The 27,958-nt window shown below is 29.6% G+C and overlaps 1 protein-coding gene across 3 annotated transcripts in view; it reads right to left on the bottom strand.

Annotated features, from left to right (window-relative positions):
- Positions 1–8,935: 8,935 nt before the first annotated feature.
- LOC129958069 (uncharacterized) overlaps positions 8,936–27,958 on the bottom strand; it is a 65,774-nt gene continuing 46,751 nt past the window's right edge. For 2 of the 3 annotated variants that reach the window (XM_056070240.1, XM_056070238.1), the window contains exons 2-15: positions 22,856–22,979; positions 22,149–22,309; positions 21,960–22,049; positions 21,754–21,834; positions 21,288–21,374; positions 21,031–21,203; positions 19,661–19,793; positions 18,723–19,501; positions 16,723–16,994; positions 15,668–15,855; positions 14,556–14,758; positions 13,702–13,998; positions 12,784–12,841; positions 8,936–9,916 (exon numbers count right to left, since the gene is read on the bottom strand). In XM_056070240.1, coding sequence (XP_055926215.1) covers positions 9,749–9,916; positions 12,784–12,841; positions 13,702–13,998; positions 14,556–14,758; positions 15,668–15,855; positions 16,723–16,994; positions 18,723–19,501; positions 19,661–19,793; positions 21,031–21,203; positions 21,288–21,374; positions 21,754–21,834; positions 21,960–22,049; positions 22,149–22,309; positions 22,856–22,979 — 2,814 coding nt within the window. In that variant the 3' untranslated portion in view covers positions 8,936–9,748. Of the gene's footprint in view, positions 9,917–12,783; positions 12,842–13,701; positions 13,999–14,555; positions 14,759–15,667; positions 15,856–16,722; positions 16,995–18,722; positions 19,502–19,660; positions 19,794–21,030; positions 21,204–21,287; positions 21,375–21,753; positions 21,835–21,959; positions 22,050–22,148; positions 22,310–22,855; positions 22,980–25,833; positions 25,891–27,958 lie in introns of those variants that run through there. The other variant, XM_056070241.1, reaches the window with a different exon arrangement.

Genomic DNA, 27,958 nt, shown 5'->3' with positions numbered 1-27,958 from the left:
TAAATATTTAGAATTTTTTTCTTAGGACATTCATTATAGTTTTATTTCTTTATTGTATTTTTTTTCAGTGCTTTAAAGCTTTTATGTTTTGATTTAAGATTTGATTTAAGATTTTCTATAACAAATTATTTTCTTCTTTTAAGCCCAATAATGAAAGCATTTTTTAAAATATTTTTATTATTTCTTCCCTTTTAATTTTAATATATAGGTGGCCATGAAGCAATTTTCACTGTTTGGAGACATCTGCAATTTAACCTTCTGAGCGGAATGAAACCAAATTTCATATATAGATTGTCGATGGTATGGGGAAGAAAACCATAAATAATTATTCCGACCTGCCCGAAGGTACACTGAAAAATCTTAATGACCGATCGCCGCAACAACGTTGGGGAAAATTAAGGTTGAGTTCTAAAGGCCATTATAGACCATGGTACAACTCATCCCGTAGGAGGCACGCCCCACCATCGAAAGGAGGTAGTTCACCCCACACCATTTCTGTACCCACCAGGACGGTGAAAACCAACTATCAATCCGGAAGCTTTTCTCCCTCATATTTGAGGTGCCCCCTGAGGGGATAGGCATAGGGAGATAACTTCAAAAAGAAAAAGACGTAATCAAAATTATCGATAAGAGAGATTTTGGCGCTATCAGAACGGAAATGCTGAAATTGATATCTACTAAGAATGCGCCAATAATTATAAAGAAAATGAATTATACAAAATTTCGTTTATGTTCGAATGATAATAAATGCCACATATTGAAATGATTGACATACAATATGAAACTCAGAGAAAATATTCTTTTATGAATTGACATTAAGAGTATATTTTCAACTTACTGATTTTATCTTTATGTATAAAATATTGCAATGGATTTTATTCTTTACAGGTTTTATCTCCTTGTGCCTTCCATAATGTGTCTGCTAAATTTTGTTTAATTTCGTTAATTAGTTTTAACTGTAGATACCTTAAAACAAGAAAGGTTATTTTATGGCAATTCTGTATTTCTAATTTTTCTCTAATTTACTCTCAGATGGCGCCTCTCATTTGGATTCAAAATGTAACTAAAATTAATCGATTAATCGAAAGTTGAAATCTGAACCTATTAAAATATTGCTATATTATCAGGAACACATATCTGTATACAAAATTTCAGAATTCTAGCCTACAAATTTTAATATTTTACAATAAGTAAAATGTATTCTTAAAAACTATTATACAAATATATATCCATTTAATAATTAATGTAGCATAAACGTTATTAATTTTATACATTTTTGGGGACTAAATTCCTTTCCCAAGCTGTGAAAAACTGCTTGTAAATATAAACACTTCCAAATATATTAATAATTTCATATGTAAATTTTTCACATATAGTCACTAAAAAGTATTAACTATTTTTATTATAATGGAGGTGAATACAGAATAACCTTCAAACACAAATGTGGTTTATTTTTTACTCAAATAGTTATGAGTAGGTAGCAACTTTCAGAACTAATTATGAGAACATAAAAATCAAAGATATTTTTATCAAAAATTTGGTTATCAAAACAAAATTTGAAGGCACTGTTAGAATTTCTTTAAGTAAACACGAACTTTAATCATGCAATACGTTTTTAATTTTTAATGACTATTTAAATGCTTTCTGACTTGTGATATTCATTACGGCTTAATTTCTGTAGATTATTATTTTCAAAGTAATAGTATGATTTTCGTAACAGTGTGATTCCTATCAGCAGGAGATACTGAATGACATCTCCACGATGTTATTCGATATTTTGAACACCACACGATCTTTTGAAAATATCGTAATAATATTTTTGGGCGTTTTCAACTAATATATATATCCTGGAAAGCAAAACTCGACTGCAAACTTTGATTTCATTAAATAAATCGATGTAATCAATATTGTTCTGGAAATTCGTAAAACTTTGCAACATTTGAGAAAATTTTCATAGGTCAGCTTGTGAGTATTATCCCAATTATATAAAAAGAAAACTATACGATGTCTAATATTCGCGATAAATTTCAAATCTTTTCTTAAAAGAAATAATGGCACTTTCGATTATGACCAGAACCAAGTAACCAGTGTAATGAGGAAGAGCGATGTGATTCAAAACATTGAAACTTGCTTTTGATGAGAGAATGTGAAATGTCTAAAAATTGAGCGATAATATACAAGTGTATGTACATTCGAATTTAAAAATAAATAGAAAAATTAAAACATTTTGGGGGCTATCAGAAACATGTGACCTTGTACTCTCACAGCACGTACAATTTCTTCAGGCTGTCCTACTAATTGGCACTTTCGAATAAATTTAATATTAAATATAAAAAAATCATAATCTGGTTTTATTTTACAGTCAAGTTAACAACAGCTATTCGCTATCGCTGTCAGTATTACAACATTTCTGCTCTTTTTCAAGATGCCGAAACAGAATTAGGAAGAATTTCCATTATAAACATTTTCGAATCTCATTTTAAAAATACTAACAATGTTTTTAAACATTTGTTAAATATTAAAAATTACTGACAGCTTTTTTACACGTATCTAAAATATATGAAAATTCTAAACTCGGGTAAATAAATTATCTGAAATGTGTACTTCGTTAAATTATTAGAATGAGGAGAAATTATTTTGGGAAAAATTAATCTTATAATTCTATATTAGAATCAAGTCGGCAATTTTGTTAAAATTAAATATTTTTTGGCCGATGAAAGTATTTACAATACATTGCGATAATTTATTGAAAATAATTTCTTAATTTGTCTTTCAATCTCCATCTAAAATAACTAGATATAACACTGACAATATTATTGCTGTTACAAACGTTTGAAGGCTATAATTTCTGCTATTTCACTATGGAGTGTAGACGTACCAAAAAAAAAAAAAAATGCAGTCAGTTAAAATAATACAGCCTTAATATACACTCTAGAGATTAAATCGAATAACATAACTTTAAAAGAATAATACAAACTTTCAAAGGCAAAATCAAAGCGCTTTAAAACATGATTTGACTAAAAATATAAAATATGATTTGATGGTAGAGAATGATAGGAAATCTTGCATAACTAACTCAATAAATAAAATAAATAAACAGCGTTTATGGCGAACGTTCTACCTGCAGCCAAAAACATCTCAGTTTGGCAAGATATAGAAAACCACGAGCGACTTCATAAACAGTGAGTAACAGGATACTTGTTTCTACATGTCTTAGTAAGAAGTGTCATAAATTAAATAACTTACTTTTTAAATAGAGTTTAAAGGTTTCAAGTTCAAAGGAGAGAGTGTTGTCCCTATGACCAGTTTTTGATATTAATTTTTTATTGGCTTCAGTTTTGAATTCAATTATACATATTCTGTTGAAAATGTTGACTTTGCTTAGTTTAGGATTTATTACAAATTTTCAATGAACAAAATGTTTAATTTTATCATTTAAAATTATTTTGAAGAAAACTTTACACGGTTATCAAAGATATAAGAGTAGTACTGGGTTAAATTAACAACCTGGGGGGGGGGTATTCCTTTAACCCAGATTTATTATGAAAACAAAAATAAATGAGAAATGGCTTTTAATATCATAAAATAATAAGATAATTACGTAATTCGTTCTTCAAAATAATATTCGTTAATTTTAAAATATATTGACCACTTTTCTTTTTAATGAGTGAGGAAAATCTTATATCTTGGGAAAACCTCTCATTTTCATAAAGCTAATAGAAGGCTCGTAGATAGAGTACCGTCATTTCTGTTAGCAACTCGTAATGGATATAATTTTTTACTCTCCCGTATACAAAGTGAAAGTATTGTAATCGTCAATAAATAAATAAACAAACAAAATCGATATTTTGTCATATATCGACGTTTCAGATCGAAAAACACATTTTTGGAATTATGCCTATCAGTTTGTTTGTTAACACGGTAGATAAAAAAGACGCTTGAGTTAAATGGCGGAAATCGGTATGCGATAATTGAATATTCGTATTTCTATCAAACTAGCCCATTGGCAACCAGCTTTTTCACCCAGATTATTGACATTTTTGGCAATTAAACCATGAATATGGAATGCATTTTTTAAAAAAATTTTTACATTATTTGATACGACTGAAACAAGTTTAATTAAGTCAATGTGCTACTCATTTCTGTGAGTGTAAATTAAGAAGTGGATATACTGTACTACGAAATAAAAGCGGAAGCGAAAATCCTGTTTCAGAATTAATGCCCAAAGAAAGCAATTTTTTTTATTTTAATATTGGTAAAAGTATGACACTGAATGTTATGATGGATGAATTTGAATTTCATCATAAGATTAAAAACAGTTACAGATGCTCTTAACTGCAATGTTTGGCGTTTTGTTCAAATAGCTTTCAATTTTGTTCAGTAGCAAATTACGGGCGAATAAAGCACAAACTGGATTTCCTGCTTTGTTTAAAGGATCTCTGACAAAGCTTTCTCTTTCAAGCAACATAAGACAGTAAAATTTAACTCCATTTTATCATAGTTACAGATTGAGCATTGCATAAAATTTTTTTATTAACAATGAATAAAAAATTGCACAGAAAAGAAATTGATATCATTAGAAAGATAATTATTTAGCCATTTTTGTGAAATAATAGCTTTGGAAGATTTTGTCATCATTTTCCATACGTAAGACATAACGATTATCCATTTCGAGACACTTTCGCCAATTTTCGCGATGAATTAAAGTTTCTAATTGACGCCTATTCCTTGACATTCTTTTACATTTTCTTCCCTCTGATTTAGTGGAGTTTTTGGTGATGACAAGTTCTATCCAGAATATTTCTAATAATGTCTTGCAGCTCAATTAATTAGTGAAATGTTGAATAGGTGCAGCTGCAAAAACATTAACTGAATAGCGATTTGTTTACATTAGACTGTTTCCATTCGACAATAAGTAATAAAAGCGATTTCTATACCACATATATTTTATATAGAGAGATCCTGAACAAAATCTATTCACCGAAAGTTTGTGTTTGAATGAAAATGATCAAAACTTCAAAATGCAAAAAGTTAGATAGATAAAAAATGGTACACATTTTTAGTATATATAGATATGTAACAAATTTTTTTAAAAAGTTCACTTAGTTAGTTTGAGGAAGTTAACCATCTGTTGGTCTGTGTTATTTACATGCATGTAAAATCGATAGCTCAAAAACGCAACAACTTCGATAAATATAATTTAATACTGGCTCTTGCTACTGCAATCGCAGTTCTATATCAAATTGTGGCTTCAATCAGTCGGCAAAAAAGTGACCAAAATGCGTAGTCGGTTTTCTTCACGGTACTACGAAATACAAAATGCTCATGTGCGGGATTCTAAAAATAAAAATTTCTGCATTCGTGACGTTCCTTGCCTTTGCACAAAGACCACAGTTTTTATGGGGAAGGAGTATACTTCTATACAGGAATATGCGAGAAAGTTATATTGGTTGTTATAAAGTAAAAACGAAGAGTGTCATACGAAATTTTTTTTTAAATTTTCTAAATAGCAACAAGATAAACTTGTTGGAAGGTAAACAAGCAATTCATGGATATCTTCACAAACATAATTTAATAAATAATGGACAAAAGGGAATATTTTGAGATTACGTTATACTATGTAGTGTCCGTTTAAGTATAAATACTCTTAACTATTAAATAATATTAACAAACACATTATAAATAAAAAAAATCGGTAATCTAACGAAAAAAATCGAAGGAAATTAGCTAAATAGACAATTAATTCAAATCTGTTAATGTAATTTCGACAGATTCTAATAATTTTAATGAAAACGAATATCATGTTAGATTAACGCCCTAGTTTCTGATTACATTATGGCTATTTTGAAATAGATCTCATAATTTTGACCCGCAGTCAATAACTCGGACAACACTTTTCAAAATTCCATGCCACATTTGTAACGAACATTAAAAAGTTATCAGAAAACGATATTAAATACATTATACAAAGATTAAAAAAATAATTAAACTTAGAAAGTTACTTATTTTTCTAACGTAGTGACATAATAATTTCATAAAAAGAAACTAAATTATTTGAAACAGCTAAATAATTTCTTAAAAGTTACATGCAGAAATTGAATAGCGCTTAATGAAAACCGAATTTGAAGTGAAACTGGTCAGTGCACATTTATTTTGTAAGATTAAATTCAATGATAGGTAGAGAAGCATCAGTCTTTTACTAAGTAGGTATTGTGCAACAAAACTTTAGTTGAAGAGATTACCACAAATAACAGATATTGCACCATAATTTTAAATATCATCAAAAATGAAAATCCCCATTCAGTGGTAATCAAAACTCTCGATGTATGTTTACAGGGTACGATGTATGTTTAATATTGGGTATAATTCTGACACTGCCTCGTAAACTTCAGATAAAAGTACGATGTAGGAGGATAAATCCCTTTAAAATGTTAGACTAGAAATTTCTTCAAGAGTCTCATATTTAAATGTGCTTTATTGTCAAGATTTTTCCATGGGCATCAAAAACTTTTGTTCCTGAATTTTATAACATTAAAAGTTATACTCGAATATCAAATTTCATTTCGACGCTCTAGGTCTAATAGTTTCTAAAATACGAGCAATAAATTCATAATTCATTAATCATATTTCGAGGATATATTTATTGATCTGAAATTTTTACTTTTTATCATAATATAAAGCAATCTATTCATAATTCATGCTCCTTTTTTTATAGTTAAAAATATTTTTTTTTGCATGGAGTATAAGTTAGCAAAAATAATTTTTTTGAGTATTTATAAATGTTAAGAAAAATCGATTGAAATCATTTCATATACTCATGCAAAATTAACTTATTCCAACAAGTACAAGTAGTGTTTACAATACACTAGACTTTATGTTTATGTAGATGTTATAATTCAATGGCATACCTCGATTTACAAAGGATATCAAGTAGGCTTTTGAAATGTATTATAGTTATAATATAATTTTGTTACTTTTCATTTCATTACTATTTACTGGTATCAATAGTAGTTAAAGATTTTTTTTTCTAGAAATTGCATTATTATTTTGGCATTTTCACTCTTGCGGATGGACAGTTTCTAAAAATTTCAACTCCCATACAGCTCACAACGGAGTAGAATTCCAAAACAAACAGTCTTTGAAAATAAATAAATATATATAAATAAAAACATTCGATAATATATTAACTTTTATAATTTATTACTTATAACATTTTCACTCTAGTGAGTAAAGAAACGGAAATGAAGTGTTGATCGGACCAATAATGATAAAATTAGAATAGAAATAAGGATATAATAAAAGAACATTATTTTTATAACAATTAATTCAATTTAATTTTAAGGATAAATTCAGTAGCTTTATATAGCAGAGTAATTTTGGAAAATACCATTATAAGGTAAACTATGAATAGAGATAAAAAAAAAAATTAGAAACCATAAACGTTGTTACTGTTCGTCAACGGATTCTGAGACAACCGCATTTCGACGACTCCATTTCATTAAGGGGTGAAACACGGAATGATGAGTGTATTTCCGGTATTCCCTTTGACTTTGGATTTCCCTTATTAGATACTAGTAAATGTAAACATCTCCTCATTTCATCTTTCCTTTCACCCCTATTTTGACGAATTAAACCCATCCTAACGCAAGCGCAAAAGCGCGGAGGGTTTTACAATCCATTGCTGAACAATAATGCATTCTAAATAAAAACAGACATATTTTAAAATACAATTTTCAACGTTGATAACAATGCTGTTCTTGAAAAATATCAGTAATTTGAAAGATAATTGCATATTTGTTATTAAGGTAAATATTCTTTCTTATATATTTTAACTTTAAATAATTTTTATTAAATTAAATTTGTTAAATTTAAGCATACGCTGTTTCTCTTTTTTGAAGATAAACAAAATGCTAATTATTTACTTTCGTAAAACAGTCAACAGAATAACTATGCAAAATTTCAAATTCCCGTTCCAGTCTGAAGTATTGAAGCACGATGAATCGGTAAAATTTATAAATATCATTTAAACAGCAGAAATTATGAAAATTCATGAAGAAATGGCAGTAGTGTATAAAAATGTTACATTAAAATCAAATGTTTCTTTGAAATAATGAGAATCAAAATTAATAGCTGTTCATCACTATATAAATTACGATTTTTATTTCGTCTTTCAAAAAAGCGTTACTCCCTGTTCACTGAAATAAAAATTGTTATATTTAAAATACAAATTTTATAAGCCAATATGATTTGAATAATATATTTAAAGAATATTTTATATTGGATATGAATTTCTTGACTGGCTTAAGTTCAAAATGATATCAACAAAATATAAATGCTGTTTAAATAGCAACGAAATTTAAATGTATGCAAAATTATCATCAGTCATGCTATAAGAGATTGCTGACAGCATAAAATCGATTACAACATCGATGATCATAGATTTTTAAGTCTTTGCAAGACAACAGCCGATTGCTAGACAGGCACAGAGCTTATCTAACTCAATATTATGATTAAATATCTGCGAAAAATGCGAAATTCAATATATTTTGATAAAATATATAAAGATAACTTAAGCAAGATTTATATTTTGCTTGCCTTATACATAAAATAATGACAAGAGTACCATGTTTATGCACCAGTTACACTGCTAGATATCTACACTGGGAATGAGGACGTATGTCTGCTCCTTCGATCACTTCAGTCCGCCATTTTTTTTGTCTACATTCAATCCTAAAATCTACTTATTTTGTTCCCATCTATCTACTTTTATATTTGAGGCCAAATCTATTAGAATTACTCCACAGACAAAGGCATTATAATAAGAACTAATGTAATTACAAATAAGATAAAAAAACCTAATTTCAATTTAAAAAAAGGAAAATTTATAAGATTGAAAGGGGAAGAATTTTATTTTTGGAGAAAAGAAACAATTCAATGATATTGAAAATAGATTTATTAAACATCAGAATAAAAAACAAATACACAAATAGAGCTGCATATATGTTTTCCACAAAAACTGTAAAATACTTGACTTCAGATGAGAGTGTGTACAAAAGTTTAAAACATCACACAAATATTCCAGTTTATAAATTAAAAAATATATATAAAAATCCACTTTGAGGTATAACATGTGACACAATACACATCAGATCTCTTTATATAGCTGTTTTATAACAATTAAAATTAAGTAGCATTTTTATCTTTCATAAATACAAAAAATAAGTATAAGGCACATTTTGCTTACAATATTTATAACACAAAATGATATATATCAAAATGAAATTAAAGCTTTCACATTATGAGTGAGATTCATCTTTTCATTCTTTCAAGATAAAACGGAATGATATGTTTAAAAACAGATCTGTAAAAATATTCATGTATTTTTTTCCACCTGTACAAGATAAAACAGTTGTAATACAAAAACATATATATTTGAACATGATTAAGGCATCCTTGGATATGATTTATACAATGTCAAAGCTTCACCTTTTTATGCTGATAAAATTCATTTATGTATTCGTGGATTACATTACATTACCAAAAACAATCAGGTAACCATTACAATGATGAACACATATAATCTGCATTATAACCAGATCACACTTTCAGAATCTTGAGCACAAATTAATGAAAGACACATGTATTATGAATTAAGATGTTACAACAAATTACACTAACATTTTTTGGGCTGAACTTAAACTTTCTCAAAGAAAAAGTTGAGACAGCTTTACAGAAGATATAATCAATGTCATACAATATAGACTTTATACTGATTTTGAGGACAACAAGTTTGTGCTTCTTGTAGAATTCGTATACGAGGTCCCATTGGAATACCCATTTTTTGCAAACGATCTTCGGTCAAATAAGGTAGCTCTTTTATTCCAATTTTTTCATTTTCAAAATTTGCAGCATATTTCTGAAAAAAAAAAATTATTTAAGTCACAATCTGAAATAAAATTATTTTTTACACATGAAACAGGTTTAACTATCTTAAAAAAGTAAAATGTTAAATTATTCCCAACCAACTTCATGAAATACTCAAAAAAGTATTTACACAGAAGCATCTGCAGTTGGTAAAAAAAAAAAAGTTTCCGTACGCAGCTATGACTATTAATGAAACTTAAATTTTTGACACAAAATACTTTGCAATGAAAATTAAAATTGGTGTAACAGAACTTCATTTATTATTTATGAATAGTACAAAGAAAAAATGTGGAGAAAATTAAATACATAAATTGAAAGAAACAAAAAATGTCACTAATAAGAAACAAAACGTTTCCGTACGGTATTTACATTGTACATGAAAGATCTTTTTCATGTTGAATAGTTTACATTTAATGATCGGTAGGTCCTCCTTTGGCCTTTATCACTTCTCTAAAGCATTGTGACGTTTTCTTGTTGTTTCTGGAGTAATATTACTCCAAATATTCTGAATACTCTTTTTCAGTTCAAATTTGTTTTTTACGTCATACCTTTTCAGTTCACGACTGATTTCTACCCATAAATGTTCTATAGGGTTTAAATCGGGAGACTGGGGAGGGCTATGAAGTTGTTGTTTAACATGATAGAGGCACCACTCTTGACAAATCTTGGAGGTGTGCTTAGGATCATTGTCCTGTTGAAAAGCAAAGTCAGTTCCAAGAAACAGTTTTTCTGCACTGGTTAAAATGTTTTGATTTAAAATGTCAAGATACATGTACCTATCCATATTTCCTTTTATAAAACAAATTTCCGACTCCAGCAGCACTCATACACCCCAACACCATGATCCTGCTACCACCGTTCTTCACAGTTCCCCATAAATTCTTAACATATGGTCTGGAGGAAACCAGACCAGCATAACTCGGCCATCTGGCCCATGGATATTAAATTTCAATTCATCACTAAAAAGGACCAATTCCCCCCAAAAAAGAGGTGGATGCCAAAAAAGCGTTCGATGTTTCCTTGCAAACTCAAGGCGCTTTTTTCTGTTGCAGAGACTTATTCAAGGCTTCTTACGGGCCGCACGGCCATTATAACCTTCTTTTTTAATGGCATTTCTGACCGTTTGAGGCGTGACTTTAACGTTTTAATCAATTATTAAATCAGTTGTCAGTTGAGGTGCACTAATCCGCGGATTATCTTGCACTTTACACATGATATTTCTTTTATGTAAGCGACTTAACTTTGGAGGTCTTCCGGATCGATCTCTATTCTCAAAGTTTGCAGCTCACGGTATCTTTCAATAATATACTGCACCGTAGACTTCGATTTTTGAGTGATTTCACTAATTCTTTTCATAGATAATCCATCTTTTCGCAACCGAATCACTAATTCTCGAATGGCTTTTGGAACGTCCATTTTAAGCGATGAGCTACAAACTGGAATTAAACAACTGTTGCTATGTTGTGTACTTCACTCTGCAAACAAGAAGCCTCGAATATTTACTGCGGGTCAGTTGTAAAACACGCCAGGAAGAATTTGCATATAAAAACATTTGAAGGCTCGAGATTTTTAGAATAGTTGATTCCCCACGAAATTAACAAAAAAATTGAATGTTTTCTGACAATACATTTGTTTACAGTCTGACAGTAATTAATAGCATTTTTTCAATCATAAAATAAACAGTAGGGTAAGACACTCAAATAATTGTTTCAATTACCCGAACATTCTTACATTCAATATCAGAATTTAAAATTTTCAGCATTTTATTAATATTGTAGAAGCTAATTTCAATGACACAGTAAGCTGCCGTTTTCCCAGTTAAGAATAAGAAACTGGTTTCTCTGCAGAACAATTCTGTTTATCTGAATATGTGATTTCTAAAAAAGGAATTAAAGCTACCATTCAAATAATGTACAGTATATGGGGAAAAAATGAATACTGAAACAACATGTGCTAAATAATACACTCAAAGAAAAATTTCCTGGAAAAGAGAAAACACACAGAAAAGAAGATATTGAATAACTGCAGAATTCTGAATTTTCCAACGATGATTGGAGGATGTATAGCGAGTAATTTTGATTTACAACTGACAAAATGTTCTAAGTACACTTTCAAAATGTGCTGAAATATTGCAAAAGGACAACAGGTTGTCAAAACCAAACTGCGATTATAGAAAACGATGATTAAAAAATAAATCTAACTGCCTTTTTATTTCTTTAATTCCATAAGATATCAAAATCTCATGAAAGGAACGTCATTAACCATTACCGATATGAAAAGTTTTGAAATATTTGCAGAGGCCATGCAGCTCTAACAGACGAATCAGCACAAAGTGAAAATGTAAATTAATTGGAGTTTTGTCATATAGTATTTCATCAGTGGTATAAAAGAATTTACGAAAAAAAATCGAACTTTGAATGCATTTTAACAAGTAATAGATGTTAAGATTAGTATGTGAATCAGCAAATTCTGAAAAATGTACTTAACATAAAGGTCTAATTTGAATTCCTCCCAGGCACTTATAATGCAATAATATCACGTTGTTCGTAGAGTTTGTTAAAAATATCTTAAAGTTTGTGGATGAGAATAAGGTATGTTAACATCATGTCAGTCTACGGACAAAGGAGTTATAATAGTGGATTCATCAAACATTAGTGGACACAAAAATTTTCAGCATTCAATAGATATATGCTTTTATTTATTCCATGTTTTATGTGTTACTATAAATATATATATATATATATAAGATTAAAAAAATATACTGAAATGATTGAATTTGAAAATTAGTAATATATTTTACCAGAAATCTAAAACATCAAAACTCTACATAATAAGAGGAGGGGAAAAAATCATATTTACCTCATAACCAAGTCGTTTCAGAAACTGCCTGATCAAAGGAGGCTCATCACCAAAAAACCTAAAAAGTGAACATTTTAAAGTGAATGATAAATTGCTAACAATCAGCAAGAAATTCGAATGAAAATGGCTTTCCTTAAAAAGAATTAACTCATGATATCCGAGATAAAGTTAACATGATTTTTTTATAAAGAATTTACACAGAATGCAAAACGCAACTTATCACACGAAAGTTAAAGAAATATTTAACAGAAAGTTTTCCAAAGTACATTATCCCTCCTTCAAACCTTGTTTACTTCAAAAGTAGAAAATTTAAATATCGTTATATCGTAAATTGGGTAATATTAAAAAGCTATATTTTGCGAATAGCAGTCTCTAGGATATACAACATTGAATTTGCTTATAACCACGAAAATAAAAAACGCTTTTAGTTCTATCACTGATAATATGCTGCAAAGGTTCACCCCCAGTTTTATTCAGGTATACATATTATGTTACCATATGTATGATGAATAATTGAAATGTCATCTAAACCATCTTGTTTTCTAATGCCATTTAAAGTAAATGGGTAAAATGCTTCTATTCCTATTTCAATGAAACTAAAAATCAACATGGATAATTCATCTGCAGTTTTGTAATTTACAATCAATGCCACGAGTTTCTGCATCAAAATGGCTTAATCCTTAACAGTTATAAATCTCCTTTCACGTAACAACAGTTCTTTGAGAGCTATGTTATGCATAAAACTCTAGCATTCAATAAGGATTAAAAATAAGTAAAACTATTAAAAAAAGGAATTCATTAGAATATTTGCACAAACCTCTTCTAAATTAGACGTAACATTCACATATATAATTTTTTAAAGTAACAATGCATGAAAATATCACGAAAAATATTAGTAAAGTAGAAGAAAAAGCGCACTTGGTCAGTTTCTTTGCTCTGGACGGATTAAGTAATTCTAGAACTTCTTTGTGGAAATTATCCCAGTCCCTATGCATCGCAAGTTGATGGCCTTTCCCAGGAGCATTGCTAGGATGGCAACCTTGAGCCAGTTGCATCAATCGCAACCGTTCTTGAACCCAAGTTACATCTTGCCGCATATTTTCCAATTCTTGAACAAGGACATGCTGAGTCCTCATTTCTGATGAAAGGTGAGCAACACTTCGAGCTAGCGTAACAACATGGCTTTCCAAACGCTGAAGACGCTTGCTTGCCGAACTAAAAAGAATAAATTCATATGAGTAAAATATTTAACTTTTTGATCACATACATTAAAAATAGCACTGGGAATATAAATTCTCTCTGTCTCTCTCTCTTTTTTTTTTCAAATCTAAAATAACAACTATTTATTTTTACTGTTACATCTTCATAAACAGATTTTTACTCTAATTAAAACTGCAACTGACACAGAAACATATAGAAATTTCATGTTTTAGTAGTCATCATAGATTATCAATCCAATCAAAATGCATAAACAAAATTTGCTTAGTAGATTTTATTTAAATTATTCAAAACAATTAAAAAACTCCCAGAAAAATTCAATCTAAAATATTTATATGTTGAATACAAAATAATAAGTAAGCATCCTTTAACGTTATTAAACAGTATATTCAGAATTCTAATAAACAGTTACAAGAGTTTCAAAAACTCATAAAAAGGTGCAGATGAGGATGTTTTTAACTTATTGGTTGCATAACACTACATCAAAATAGGGGGAGTTATTCAATAATTTCTAAACAACACATAATATATTAATCCAACATGTACTATATTACCTTGTTCTACATTCTTTGGTTCGCCTTTTTTCGCTAAAGCCCCTCTTATCTACAAAACTGTGATTACCACGACTTGTAGAGCTACGACCAGTTAGAGATGATAAGCTGCCATTGAGTTTTCTACGTGAATGGCGTGAAACATCTAATGAGCTTGCAAATGCACTGCTTTTACAAGAATTCTTTACACCAAGCAAACGAAGTATCTATGTAACGGGTAAAATGGGAAAAAAGGTAAGCTTTTAAACTAAAAAGGATAAAAGAAAAACTACTGTCATGATTACATCGCTGGTATATTTCCGAACAAAATTCAATTTTGTTCAAATGTTCATCAATTTACATTCAAAAATTCAATTTTGCATGTTAAAAAAGAATGAACTAATGAATCCAATGAAAATATATAAACTAAATGCATTTTTAGTTAATACATTAAGCCCAATTCGCCTTATAGGATTATTAATAATGCATTCTAAAAACAAATTCAAACTAATTTATGAATACGAAGAGTAATAATACACATATTCTTAAAATGTGAGCAGATTACACTGAAATAAAACCTTAACTATATATATCACCATGGAAAAAAAATATTTTACCAAAATTTGTCCATGACAGTGAAAGAATGAATTTGAAAAAATTAATGCACAATGCTAACGCTTTTTTAATAAGTCTTAATAATGTATGCACTTTTCATTTTGAAATACAAGGTAAAAAAAAATATTCTAGAAAAAATAACAGTCTATTAGGTATTTCAATCAATCCTTTAGATAGAAAAGATTAATATTAGATATTACAAAATCGAATAATTAACCCTAGAATGGAATATTTCACTAAAATGAATCACAATACATCTACATAAATAATTTTTCAATAATCATTACACTTTTAGAAAATTTTCAAGTGAAATTTTTTTTGGAAAATCTTAAGAATAAAAATAATTTGTTTTTGTGGTTTCCTTGAATGAATGAATTCTAACTACCTCATTAAAATACATTTTAATTTATTTACTGAACACAATTAAAAGACAAAGAATTTAAATATTCTACAACTGACTTTTTAATAAAAAATCACTGAAAAACAAATCGATATTTTTAATTAAATAAAAAAAATCTTACTTCAGAATACATTGTTTCTAAGCCTTCAAGCTGCTTCCTGATCATAGCAACTTCATTTGGTTCCATTGTGCTAGCTGTTGCACTAAGATCACTACTGTAATCATCATCGTCCAGCAAACTTTCCATATCCAATCCAGTAGTAGTTGATGTAAGTTCTGGATCAGCATTATCCAAATAACAAGGGTAGGCTAGAAATAAAATAACAATATTTTGTCATTTAGAGTAAACTTATTCATAATTTTTAAAAAATAGAATATGAAATGAAGACCTAGTAGTATAAAAATGATTCTAGGATGTAACATTAAGACTTCTACAAAAAGTTTATATCCAAAATTACTTATCTGTCTTCTTTTAATATTCTAGGAATAAAGAGTTTCTACAATAAAAATTTAAAATTCCAATCTGGTTTGATGAAAAAGTTGAGCATAGAAATCTTAAACCAATACAATTAACAATTTATTCACTGTTATGATAAACAGTTTATATGAAAATATACAATATTTAGAAGAAATAACAAAATAATGACAAATTATGATCAAATATCAGTTATAACGCTGTCATATCATGAAATCGAACCCATTTTTTAAAAACATAAACGAAGAAATCCACAAACCGTGAGTTACATATTGATGTGGGTTTGAATGGAAATTCATTCCAAAATGAAATAAGACAATAAAGACAATAATGCAATTTCCACTACCATATTTAAAGAATCAATCATGTTTTTTTCGAAAAATATGTCGTAAAATTGACAACTAAAACAGACAAAATCCTAAAATTAAAAAAAAAAAAAAAAAAAACCACAAAGACAATAATTATTTCATATGTAAATAGAAAATCACAGAAAAAAGAATGAAAACAGCAACGAAACTTTAATACAAAGGAAGAAACAACCTATAAAGATGAAAAGAAAAATCCAAACCCATCGATTTAAATAGCAATCTCTAAATTTCTAATGAAAATACCTAATCAAGGGGTGATATGAAAATAAATACTACTATACTACAATTCTTGAAATTAACACAAAAATTCCAAATAATATGAAATATAAATACCTAACTGAGTTCTTGAATGGTGCCTAGATGGAGGTGAGCTATTGCATTTTCTAGAAGCACAGTTACTATGCGCTATACCTAATCGGTGGCTTGAAGCTGAAGCTTTGGCATACTGCGAACTTTTACCACTTCTATGTCTGCAAGTCGTCTGATTAATGCTAGTTGTCCTTCTGACGCCTGATTTTTTCCCAGATGAACTTTTAGATGGCAAATCACAAATTTTTTGTTGATGTTCACCTGATTTCCCATAACAGCCATTCAATGCTGATGCACTAAAAATTCAATATATATGAGCAGTTAATTATTACAAAAGGATTATAAGCAATTAGAGCTACATAATATAGATAATAGTAATCGATATACTTTTACTAGAAATATTCCACTATCAGTCTAAATTTAACCCGTTTGAAAGGTTAAATAATCAATCAAGGAGTATAAATGTTATATTTTTTAATTATTTACTACCATCGTGTTTATAAATAAATTTAAATTCACACAGACTTCTTTTAATTTTAGATTTACTGAGTCAGAAAAATGAATTGGCCGGTTATTTTACAATACGACAGCATTTATAAAAGTATAAATACACAAGTAGAGTTTTATTGCCAATCCTGTGATAAATTTGGCTCGAACAGTGTGGCCTAATAAAGACTGCAGAAGCCTGTCAAAGGTAAATGCCTTTTCTTAATGAAAAAAGTAAAAGTCCCGAGGATATCAGCATAGAAGCTGCTAGCGATTATGAATAGATAAAATGCAACGAAATTATATTGCGATTTCTCTGTAAATACGGCCAATACTCATTAGAAGCATAGAGCAGTTAGGCTGTAATTTCTGGCGCACTTCTTCAAAGACTGAAGAAGCACTTTGCGCAAATAACAGTTTCACACTCAAAATATTGCAAAACATCACATCAGAAGTGTCAATGGCAAATCTATGCAGCTGTTACACTGAATTTAAAATACAGGAAATTTGCGGTGCTGAACTGCTAAAATATTGACGAAGAAACACAAAGCGAAACAAAGTGGATTTGTACTCGATTTCCTCCAACGCTATGCAGAAGAGGCGACGAGTTTCTCGACGATACTGTGACAAGGGATGACACATCGTCACAAACCAGCATCCAAGAAAGGTAATACAACAATGCCGTACATAGTCTCAACAAGCCAAGAAATGTAAAACTTCAAGGGGGGGGATATACGGTTTCTATTTTCTGAGACACTTTAGGTGCAACAATTGCCAAACTTTGTAATATCTTAGATGGGCAATTCAAAATAAAATTAGGAGAATGCTGGTAAGTGATGTCTGCTTGCTTCATGACAACATGTTTCATACAGCGATTCAAACCATAGCACTAATCAAAAGTTTCAAGTAAGAATATTTGGATCACTCATTGTTTAGCCCGGAAACCTTCGCTTATTCCTTTACCTTCTAAGATAATGATGAGATCAATGACAAAGCTGAAGCTTCCTTTTGACAACAAACGGTAAACCTTTGTGACTGTGAGATACAAATATTTGTACTGGAACTTATTAAATGTTTAGACAATAATGGCAACAACGTGAAAAAATAAAGCATATGCAGTAAATAATATGCGATTTATATTTTATCAATTAAAAGTGTCTTGACTGGATACAAGTCATTCAGTCTTTACTTCTCGAAACGCCTTAGTATACTAATAGTTATGGGTTTTTTGCCCCATTTAGATGCACAACTCAAAATTACAGAATTAATTGCTTTTCTAAGAAAGAAAAACAAACAAACAAAAAAGGCTACCTGATTCTGAAGAATTAAAATGATTGCATGGTTATATCAATGTACAAACCTAAACATACAGTTGGTAATCCATCCGCAGATTTTAATTTTCTTAGAGAATTAAAAACAGAACTAAGAAGAATGAATCTCGACGGTTTCAAATTGAATATTTAATTTCATATCTTAAAAACTGATTTCGGCTAAAAAATAAAAAACTATGAATCCACTTACATTGTAGCTCAACTTACCTCAAAGATAATTTATATTTAGCCTTTGAAGAAAGCTTTGGGGAATTTTCTACACTGACAGGAGGAGAAGGCGCAGGCGAGAGTGGTGGCAGAGGTGGAGTGACTGACAAACTCTCACTTGAAGCATCATCTGGTTCTTCCTTTTCAGCTGACTGTCTACAAGTACTGGATGTATTTGGTGTCTCATATATGTGTTTGACTTTGTTTACCTGATATTCCTCTGAATATCTTTTATCTTGACAACTGCGATTTTTCTGACCCCAGATTGCTCCACTTGCACTATGATCAGAGTCAATACTTGTATCAAGGTTGCTTGCAGCACTAACTCCACTACTATGAGGAGAAACTACGCTTTTTGAACCATGCATACTACTATGCATCGTACCTCTACCTGATTCTGAAGAAGATTTATATACATCAGTTACATCTCCACAATCAGTAGTACTGGTTGGTAATGCATCGGCAGAAGTTGGTTCAGTTTCATCACTTGGCACTTTAGTCTCACAAGAAGATGCAGGGACTGCATTCACTTCCTCACTAAAGTTTTGTACTCTCTTAGCATAATAAGAGCCATCACCAGTTCGAGACTGGTGATCCATTTGCTTTGAAGACGTTTCATGGGCTTTAGCAAAACTGGGAAAAGGTGTAACACCTCCATAAAGAGCTTCACAATTAGCTGACATTTCAGGTTTCTTCTCTTGAGATGGTCGCCCGATCACTTCTTTTGGCACTAACTTATCATAATCATAGGAGGACTTTATGTTATTAGAGTATGAGTTCTGAAAATATATATTAAGAATGTGTAAAGATTTTATAAAAGTAATTTTTTTAAAAACAAGGCAATATGCTAAATACCAAGCAATTTATTAAACATTTCTTGCAGATATTGAGCTGAAATATATGAAAATATTTTATAGGAAATCAAAGAAGGAGCATACCCTTGGATTTAAATAATTTGTCCAGCTTATCCGTTGTTCTCTCGCAAACAGTTTATTGCAAGTGTCACGCATTTGGTCAGGGTCAGTAGCATCTTCTTGCTCAGAAACATTTGTAGCAGCAGCAAATGGGTGTCTAAATAAATTAGTATTTTATTTACAAAATTCAACATAATGCCCACATACATTTACATCAAACCGGATAGATATATCAGCTGTAGAGATGAACACATTTAAAATCATATACTAATTCAAAGAAGTGCAACACAATGGAACATTAAATAGCAGAAACTCCCAACAATGAACATTATATTTAGGAGTTAATATTAAAAAACAAAAATCATCACAGACAACCGCAGTAAAAAAATCTTCGAAATTGACTCAGAAAGAGTTCTAAAATTCACCACCAGAGCAGAACCGATATTATTTGTAGAGGTTTCGTTAACTATCCCTATTTTGATAAAATGAATGCATAGTGTTATTCCTCTGGTAATAACTCTCGAAACGATTTCTTTAACTCGAAATAAAAATTGCATCCAGAAAAATGCGTATAAAAATATAAATGTTTTATATATGCGTATAAAATTTTTTTTTGTCGATCTGATTTATACTTCGTTATTTAGTATATATGTTTGATATCAGAAAAAAATTCAGTAATTTAAATTCGCATTTCAGTCCTATATTATAGCATGATTATATCAAAACTTATTGTTCCACATATTTAACAATATATTATGCCTTACATCGATCATATCTTAAAGCTATGTGCAAACATTGATATATTATGTCAACAATAAAGAATGAATACAGTCAAACTCTAAATAAAAGATTCAGTGTAAATGCCATGAATATCATATATGAGATGATATAAGAAAGCCACTGATGAAGAAGAGAATATCAATCTATAGTGAGATAGACTGATATATAATTAATATTCTTCACATACATGTTTGCAAATGAAGACCTAACTAATTACAGTAACTGTTGGTGGATAAAGAGAAGAATGGGGAACCATATTTTTACAATCTCATTAATTTTATCAAAGAAACCCGGACATACTGCAAGATAAACTGCGAAGCATAGTAAAATGTATGTTGTTACTTCAGAGTGTGGGAACTTTTAAGTATTTGTTATCAGGAATTCAGTGAAAATATAATTTTCGATTCCAAAGATTAGTCACAGAAATGGTATTGAAATTAGTAATTCTGGATGCCATTATTTTAACAAGAACTTTAGAATCATCAAACAATTGAAAGAAAACAATAGCCTTGTGAACAGCATAAGAAGTGTTTTTTGAACCACCGGAAACAATTTTGCTTCTGGAACGCACAAAATTTTCATTTACAGCTTAAAATATCAAATAAAATTTCTACCTCTCCGGCTGAAATGGTTTATAATGATGTGCATGGTTTGTTGATTGTGGAATGGATAAGGCTACACTGTTGCTCCCAAAAGAAGATGGAGATATGTAACTCAGTTGATCATTTCCTGATGAGGTATTCATATTATAGCCAGTAGAACTAAAACCTCTAGGTCTTCGAATGTTCTATAAAGAATATCACAAATTAAGGAAATGAGTAATTTAAAATATGAAACAAAATATTTAAGATAATAGTTAAAATTTTTTCACCTCTGGAGCACTTTGAAAATTCCAGTTATCTCGTGTTTCAACTTTGGGTTCTTCAATGGAACTAGTTTTTTCCAGTTCAGTCAATTCCTGCAAAAATTATCTTTTTTTAAATGCAAAATTTTAACATATAAATCTGATGCATTTAGTCTTCTATGCACCTAGTCTTCTACATAACTAACTAGAAGATTAATACAATGCATTTAGTCTTTCTACATAACAAAACTTGGAGATTAAAAAAAATAAAGGCTATGATAAATTTAAACCATTTGAAAATAAATATTAATTTATTTGATAATGATAATATAATTGAAATGCATTTATTTACTATATATCTATTTCTCATGCACAGAACTAAAATATTTCCACAGAAATTGCAAACTATTAGGTGTTTTAAAAGGTCACAACATTCCAGTCACAAGATTTAAAAGAAACATTAGCACATAATTGCAACATAATGGTAAAATACCTTGCTCGATGACTGACTAAGAAATGACCGCAATTTTCTTTGAAGAGAAGATAGTTTTTCTCCAACAAGTTTTCCGGATGTCTGCAAAACAGGAAGGAAAAAAAATTTAGCCATTTAAAAATACTAAACTTCGTCACAATACATGTTTAAAAAAATTCTGGCATAGTGATTTTTAAAAAGGTAATCAAATATAATTTCTTTCATACCTTATGTTCTTGTACCCAAGCATGTGTTCTAGAACCAAGACGATCAGGCCTTTCGCTTAAATTAGGCGGATGAGAATAGGCCATACTTTCCTAAATAAAAACACGAAATTTCAGATTTTTTCCCCTTCTAACTTTATTAAAACATCTTTCACTACTGAAAATAAAATATATTTAAAGTTAAATACTAACATTTGGTCGTTGATGAGATGATGGAGTTGCAGAATTGATACATATGTCTGGATGTTGAAGGGGTTCATCATGTACAGGTGGGGTTGGAGGTTCACGATAAACTGGAGGGCCTTGAAACGGTTTTGGTGGTAGAGCAGGTTTATAATCCGAAGCTATATTTGCTAAATCAAAAAGATGACAATTTAAAATTATAATCGAGAAAAATGCTTCAAACCAAATTGCTTAAAACAATTAAGGTGAGAAATTCTAACCAACTCGAAATTAGTTCTACCTCACAAGATTTTTCATTTTTCAACAAAAGTTGTGAAAATCTATATTAATGTTTATAAGGAATACAAGAAAAAAAATGAAAATATTAATTTTGAACTAAGCATACCTAATTAATAATAATTAATTAATAAATAACTGCTCAGTTAAGGTTTTTTTTTTTTTTTTTCTATAAAACCTTCCTTCACGTTAAAAAATAGGTATATAGTTTAATTAATCATTTATTAAATTATTCAAGTCTAACTGAAATAGGACAAAAATGGTATTGAGCCAAATGCAGAATACTAATCAGTATAATATAAAAGCCAAATTCAACTAGTCATTTGCATCTTATAATACAAATACTAACAGAAATTGTCACTTTTTTTAAAGCAGAAAAAAAGGTATAAAACCAAAATGAATATCAAATATTGACAAATATTTAAAAAATAGAAACAAACCATTTTCAGAGGAAGAGGATGCAGCATGTTGCTGAGAAGAAGAGGAGTCCCCAGGAGAATAAAGCGAACACTGCTGCAAAGCTTCTGCTGCACTAGAGTAATCTGAATCAGGATTTCCAGGTATCTATAAAAACAAACAAAAGTATGTTAACTAACAAATGTTGCATATAATTAAAACTAATATAAATTGTATAAATAAGACATTTGTTTCAGTATTCATAAAGACGTTCGCGGGCGTAATGTTGTGACATTCAAACTTATAAGACGTATTTCATGCATTCAGTATAGTCTTAATTTTTTGAATTTCACGCTAAATGGTTAATTGGTCTCAAATAATGACAAATTCTTTCCATTTTGTCTTGACATTCTACTATCTGCGGATGTGTTAAGAATTAAATTCATCAAATAGTCAATATTATTTTAGAATACATCCCTAAAAATTACTGAAAAAAATATTTGATAACTTTCTTTTACAAGTAATAAAAAAATAACGATTATGCACAAACAAGCAGAAATTTGTCGATAGGTAAAAATTTAATACGAATGAAATAATTGGAGCAGAAAAATAACAGAGTTCACTCCTTTCTAAATTATAATCCACTACAAATTAACACTAGCTTAAAATGTGACTCAGTATGATAAACTCAGTTATGAGGTATTTGGTTTATAACCTAATATTCTAAGCCTGTGGAAGCCATACTCTTTTCATCAGTGCAACCCTTTACGAGTTTCACTGTGTTTGCAACAAAGACACTAAAGTGGATGAATATTTCAACTTTAGAACTGTACTCAGTAATACTCAGTAACTCATTAATGCTTCTATCATATTTTTAACGAAATCAAGGACACTGTAAAGTGCGAAAATAACAATTCATTCTGAATAATAGTAAAAGTAGATAAGTTTTAATTTGTTGCAATCAAATTGAGCGAGGCAACCATGGATTAAATTATACTTATTACTTTACTTCTTTGTACTTACATGCAGTACTAATTACATTTTACGTTTTTTTTAAGGGGAGGAGATTCCGAAGGTTAAACTGTTAAATGCTTTCACCAAATTTCACTAAGATTTCTTTCTGAGCGAGTTAACTCTGCAAACTCAGATCTAAAAATTATGTCACCATGCAAACTGTTTTATTTCAGATAGATAAACGCAATGTAAAAAATGAAAGTACATAAATTTTTTGAATAGATTTTTGCATAATATTAATATTTAAAAAATTTTTCTACCAGTAAGATTTTTTTTAATTACATGATCAATTTCATTTACGGATAATTTTCTCGATATTATAAAGAGAGAGAGAGAGAGAGAAACTGTAATTTCAAACCACTGTACAGATATGCAAGACAATTAGAACAGTAGTTTATTTTTGAAAGAAATTGATCACCTGTTTACCTTCTCTGATTCATTATAATTGACGGAGAAAACCTAGCAGACTGAAATCATACGAAAAACAGAAATTATAAAAGTTTCCTTTTGTTTCTAAGAAGCTCATGGAAAGAAAATATATACGAAATATTAGTCTTCACTTGCTGATGAATCAATTTCGCAGAAAAGTTAGCGAAATCTTGGCCCAAAATATTTCAATATACATATAATCGATTATTATTTTCTTGAGAATACTGCAAATGCAAAATCAACAAAGAAGTGGCTAAAATTAAGATTTTTACTTTCGGAAAATTTTTAGATGAATGTAACAAATGGAAGAAATTTTTACTACTAAATTTTAAAGTGACAGTTTTTCCCTCGCTTTGGAACAGCTAAAAACATACATTCTAAATACCCTATGTATAAGATTGTAAAGAACATAATACAATTAAAGCCATCTATTTTTATGTTCCAGAATGTCATATTTCAGTTATATACTACTAATACTGGATAATTCATAGATTCCAAATTCTTCCTAAACATAACAAAGGTTCGCATGAATTTTAAAATTTCAAAGACAAAGACACACACACACACACACACACACACACACACACACACACACACACACACACACACACACACACACACACACACACACAAAAAAAAAAATCGTTAAGATATAACCTAATCAACTACAGATTTAATTAAATGGAAATAAATAGGATTGCAATACAAAGTCATATTTTAGCACGAATGTTAAATAAAGGACAATAGCGATAAACATAAAATTATTTTATTTATGTATAAGATCAGAAACTAATTTCAAAGTCCTTTTTTACAATATTGGAAGAGAAAAATCACACGCAAAAATTGTTAAACAAAAACAGTTCAGATAAATTTTCATTATAATAAAATTATAGAATCATTATGAAGATGAGTATAAGGGTATCAAAAAATCCAATTATCATTTTAAAAACTTTTAAAGCAGCATTTTATTATATGAAACATCAAAAGCATTATTGGAACATTGATGGATAAGAGAAATTACATCACTGGAAAAATAATAAAAACCAAAATAAAGACCGAATTTTAATACAAGATCTAATTAATAAGACGTTTTTATACGTGTATTTGCACCGACTGTTAAGAAAAAAATTACAATAATAAAAACAGAAAGTATTTTTCTATAAAGCAGTTAATTTTTGAACAAACAGTAACAAAAACAGTTACTCTTTTTTATTACAAAACAAAGTCCAAAATTCAAACGAAATTAACTCACTGCTACTTAAAACGAATGACATGAAATTGAGACTTGTTATAAAAACATTTTTTTTAAAAAAATCATGATATTTTTAAAAATTAGGTGAGAAAAAAAAAATACAAATCGAAATATATGTGTCCGCAAGACCCCACCCCTTAAAAAAAAGATTATATAGTACAAAATGCACAAAAAGCGCCATCGAGCCATTTAACTAAGAACAGCAGTTCGGAGGAAATAATGAACGGTTTAAATAATTAAACTTTGACTATTCTCCACCGCGAACGTCTCGTGGGTATCATTAAGAGGTAAATGCACGCAAGAAGAGAAAGGAAAAAGGATCCCCACCCAAAAAAGGTAAACTACATATTGGAGATACGAAGCCCACATTGTTGACAAGAACAAGAAACATACAATTTACGACAATGACCGGCAATGCGCGCTTTCAAATTACACAGGCAATCGAGTCGCGTTTCCAGACCCACGACTCAATTTGATACAGTGCGGTTTGTTTATACGCGACTTTCAAAACGAAAATCACAACAGGAAAAGCAAAAATTACTTGTCACGTGAGGTCTTGGGCTCCACCTGGAGTTTTCTTCTCACGCATGAGGTGGGAAAAAACGGTTCGTCAGTGACGCGTGGAACGGGCATCCGGTGTGAGGGGCAAGGTCATCTGCTCGCCCATAGATCCCCCATCAGCTCCTCACTTACCAGAAAGAGGTTAACTTGTAAGTTGCGAGAAGTCTGCTTTGTGACAGACACGGCTTAATCAAGTCCTTGGCGCTTTTGATTGAAGGGATTGATGCAAGAGAGAATTCTTTTAAATGGTTCTTTAACAACATGCTTTTCTTTCATTGAACAGATTTATTTAAGAGTTGAGGTCGTTGATTCTGGGTAAGAACTCAGATTGGATTCAATCGCTTTGTTCTTCGGAATCTACCCGAGAGTAGAAACATGGGGAATTGTGGATTAGTTTCATCCCCGTAACGTTTGAATGAGCATGCATTTAAAAATGGGTAAAGAGAAAGTGAAACTGGAATGCTACAGCTGTTTCCTACATGTTCTATGAGAACCGAGATGCGTATAATTGTATTCAAGGACGAAACACTTGTTAAAAATTATCATATTTTACATAGACAAAATATTTATAAAAAGGATGTAAATCAATAATGTGAAGGTGAGAAATTCGTTACATTTTTGGTTGGCTCCAAAATAGATCCAATCATTTTTTGGAGCAAAATAATAATAAAAATACTAGATAAAGACAACAAATAATATTAATAACTAAAATAAGTAGACGCAATTATTCTTCAGAAATCAATCGGTTATATCAATTCTTTAAATGCACATTCCGCTTATGTATTCGAGTACAACTTGACAGTAATTGAAATTAATTAAAGTACGCATAATAAAACTTTAATATCATTGTTCCGATAGTGCTGACAATAGTTCTTTTTTTTTTTTTATAAAAATACGACATTTAAATGCTTTTGTACGACTTATAAATACCTACGAAAAATACGATTTTAAAATTTTTCTGTAAAAATATTTATTAAAGTTTTTTCAGTTTAAAATTACCTGATTAGAAGGAACATTTCGTGTGGAAACAAAAATTTAAAAGAATACAAATTTAAGCCCACCCTCTTAAAAGTTTTTCACTTCCATACTATAGTTCTATTGTTATGAGCTGCGGCGTTTTCCCTAAATGCTCTTTTACGAATATCGTAATTTCTGTTTCTTATAGAGCCAAAATGCTTAACAGGCAACATAGCAGGTAATACTAATATAGAAATCAGAAAACGAAGAATTCTATATTTTTAAAAAGGCATTTTAAGATTTCAACTGGTGTGCACTTTTTAATAGATTAATAATTTATAAATCTTTAATTCTAAAAATAAACAATCTAGGGTAACAATTTTTCAACACAAAATTTAACAGATAGTTGAATTGAAATATGCATCAAGCAGATTACGGAACAGTAGAATAATATATTAGATTTGAATTTTAGAATTAGTACAAAAAGATTTTTAAAGTAAAAGGCAGCATAGATTTATAAACCGATTTCAAAGCTCTTACAATTTTCTATTATTTATTAGATGGTTAAAAAAAAAAAGGATAAGAAAAGTAGTCAAGTACATTTTAATTTCCTCAACTTCTATTCCTTTCATTCCTTTATCTTAGTGGAACAATATATTAGATTACACCACTAAGATAAGTAAAAATCAATCCTTTAAATCAAGATGGTCAACATATAAATACTTAAACTTATTTTAAACTGAAAATGTCATGAAATCAACGCCATTGTTAAGTTATAGATCCGCAAGCAAATTCTTAAGTGGGATAATCGACATTAAACGGCGATGATGGGAGAAAGAGGACGTCTAGTCTTTTAACTTCAATAATGAGACATTTAGAAGCGTTTTGCAGTCAACAGATGAATAATAAATGATTTAAACGTAAATATAAATCA

This window comes from Argiope bruennichi, chromosome X1, assembly GCF_947563725.1.
Source record: "Argiope bruennichi chromosome X1, qqArgBrue1.1, whole genome shotgun sequence".
Lineage (NCBI taxonomy): Eukaryota > Metazoa > Arthropoda > Arachnida > Araneae > Araneidae > Argiope > Argiope bruennichi.
This window is presented reverse-complemented; position numbering and strand designations above follow the sequence as displayed.